Source organism: Gavialis gangeticus, unplaced genomic scaffold (assembly GCF_001723915.1).
Source record: "Gavialis gangeticus isolate Ggan-Ray unplaced genomic scaffold, GavGan_comp1, whole genome shotgun sequence".
Lineage (NCBI taxonomy): Eukaryota > Metazoa > Chordata > Crocodylia > Gavialidae > Gavialis > Gavialis gangeticus.
The window spans coordinates 37,428,242-37,430,880 of NW_017728996.1; the positions used below are offsets into that span (position 1 = coordinate 37,428,242).

Consider the following 2,639-nt stretch of genomic DNA (forward strand, 5'->3'; position numbering starts at 1 on the left):
AATTGCTTTTGTCTGTCATCGTTTGTCTTGTTACTACGCATAGCTGTGTTTTTCTTAAGTCAATAAACCTTTCTTACCTTTCTACCCCAACCACACTCTCAATCCAAACCCTCCACAGGCGGCTGGGACACCTGTCTCTGTCCCGTCCCTGCCTCAGGGAGGAGCCGCTGCCTCCCCTGCATGAGGAGTGAGGAGCTTACCTTTAGTAAGTGTCCCATGCTGGTTCCGGTGCCTCCGCCGCACTCCACGTCCAGCTCCGCTCCAGGCGGGTGTGCAGCCTTAAAAAGCTTGTGCGCAGCAAGATTTTTACTTGTGCGCGGCCATGCACACACACAGCTTAGAGGGAACAGTGTCCCCAGGCCCATCTGCCCTGCACCCACTGCCAGGGGCACTGGAAAGGGTGGGGTCTTCATGGACAGCAGCCTGGTACACCACACAGGTAAGGCACACACAGCCCAGCAGATGAGATGGAGGCATAGGGAGTGGTGTCCAGGAGCAGGATGGGCATGCGGGGCCTGGAATCACTGAGTCATGACAGGACAAGGCCAGGGCCCAGGGCAGAGGCATGATCCACTCCATTCTCATCCCTGTGATGAGTGCTGGTTCATGTGGAGAGCAGATCGCAGTTCTGCCCCAGGCCCTGTTCCCATGCTTTCACCACCCTGTGATCCCAGCCCCAGCCACTGCCCACTCACCCCCCCTGTCCAGCACTCCTAGGGGTGGATGCGGAACAGAAGGGCCTGGGCCAAATAAAATAAATTTGCATTTCTCTGGGGCCACCCCCCTGGGCACTGTAAACAGCTGTGAAAGGGGGCCAAGACTGGGTCAACACCTCATCCCCCACCTCAAGAGCTCACCAAAACTCCTTAAGTGGCCCTCCAGCCAAAATAATTGTCCACCTCTGCTATATACTCACTCTTCTAAGGTTCTTTTCTTCCCTTTGTCAATCATGGTCATCCCATTAGAGACCTGAAGATATGGTTTTTGGGCCATAAGCTTCTTCATAGTAGCAGAACTGATGGAGCCATTCAAATGGGCATGAAGCTCCTAGATCAATGCAAAATCACTAGACTTTAGTAAACATGATTGCTTCTATTCCATTTTACTGGTATTTCTTTTTCTCATTTCTCTAGCATTATCCTAGAAACTAAGCAAGAGTCAAGCATTTATAAGAAAAATTTTTACTGAACCAACAGCATGGTTTGAAAGGATTTAGACAAGCTTTCAGTAACAAGCCTTTGAGCCCAACTGACTCCAGCCTCTTAGACCCCATCATCCTATACCCAACTCTCCACTTCATCTAGCACTATACACGTCTCTTCCCACAATCTTGTTATTCCTGTCATGAGGAACACCCCTTCTGTGCCTCTACATCCAACTTCAAACCTTATTTGCAAAACACCTAGACTGCTGTGAACCTTTAAATATCCCCCCATACCTATTTTTACTAGAACAAAGAACTGCAAAGTATTTTAACACCACCTTTGACTGAAAATGTTGCTATAATTGTAACTATCTCTAGTCTTTAATTCTGTAAGACATTTGTTAATGTATATTGGTTGAAAGATAAAACAGCACATCACATTATTTGAAGCACAAGCAAAGGCGAGGGGGGCCTAGCAGCCATAAGCACCCACAACTCCAACTAAACAGGAACTCTGGCTGGAAATCAAATCCAGATGTGGAATCTAATAAAAGGAGTAGGTCGTATTACACATATCATGTCAGTGAAACTCCTTGCTGTTTCTGGTTAAAATCTGTCATGTCTGAAGAGACAGAATAGCTTGCAAGGATGTCTTCATTTTCCAGCAACAGCATACAGATGCAAAGAGAGAGGAGGGGAACCGGAGAGTTTCAGTTGAACACCTCACTTCTGGACTGCAGCCAGGCACTTTGCCTGTGTAAAGCTGAAATGGAAGTGGTGCCGTTAGCAGACTCCCGAATCGCAGCATGGACAAGTTCTGGGAATGTGCAGCACACGGCCATAGCAGGGATACGCCACCGCACCCTTTAGGACGTAGAAATGAGCATTATCACAGGCAACCTTGTTGGGCTAGCCTCCAGAAAAGAAAAAAGTGAAAGATTATGCTGAATTGATTGACAGGTGAGAAAACTACAGATCTGGTGAAACCCCGGACAAAGATGGGCTGCTTGTGGGGCCAGCACTCCAGGGAAAGACGCCAGCAAGGTGCGAAAGGCAGGAGAGCTGCTCGCCCCGATTCAGGGCGACGTGGGCCTCTTTGGGCTTCTTAAGAAGCAGGGGCGAGAGGGGGATGTTGGGTGTGATGGCCCGAGCTGCGGGGCAAGGATTGCCCAGGGCCAACTCTTCTACCAGGCCAAGTGCCCAGCGGGGATAAAGACAGCCACGCTCCTGACTGGAGCCGTCTCGGAATACGGACTAGCCTCGAGCCCACACGGACAGGCGCGTCCCGCTCCAACGGCAGCTCGCCCTGCGCTGCCCGCGCCCTCGGCTCGGCTCGGCTCGGCCCGGCCCGGGTGCTCCCGAGAGCCGACACCGGCCCCGAGGACAGAGGGAAGCGCCCCCCGCCCCACTCACCACTTTGGGCAGCTCCCGGTAAAAGCGCAGCTCCGGCTCGTCGCCCGCCATGGCCGCCCGGGTCACGTGGCGGCGGCGCCGG

The 2,639-nt window shown here is 52.0% G+C and overlaps 1 protein-coding gene across 3 annotated transcripts in view; it reads right to left on the reverse strand.

Moving 5' to 3' along the window:
* Window positions 1-2,629, reverse strand: part of ADAL (adenosine deaminase like) — a 15,993-nt gene extending 13,364 nt beyond the window's left edge. For 2 of the 3 annotated variants that reach the window (XM_019504328.1, XM_019504327.1), the window contains exons 1-2: window positions 2,558-2,629; window positions 917-1,047 (exon numbers count right to left, since the gene is read on the reverse strand). In XM_019504328.1, the coding sequence (XP_019359873.1) occupies window positions 917-1,047; window positions 2,558-2,608 (182 nt within the window). In that variant the 5' untranslated portion in view covers window positions 2,609-2,629. Of the gene's footprint in view, window positions 1-916; window positions 1,048-2,557 lie in introns of those variants that run through there. The other variant, XM_019504329.1, reaches the window with a different exon arrangement.
* Window positions 2,630-2,639: the final 10 nt, after the last annotated feature.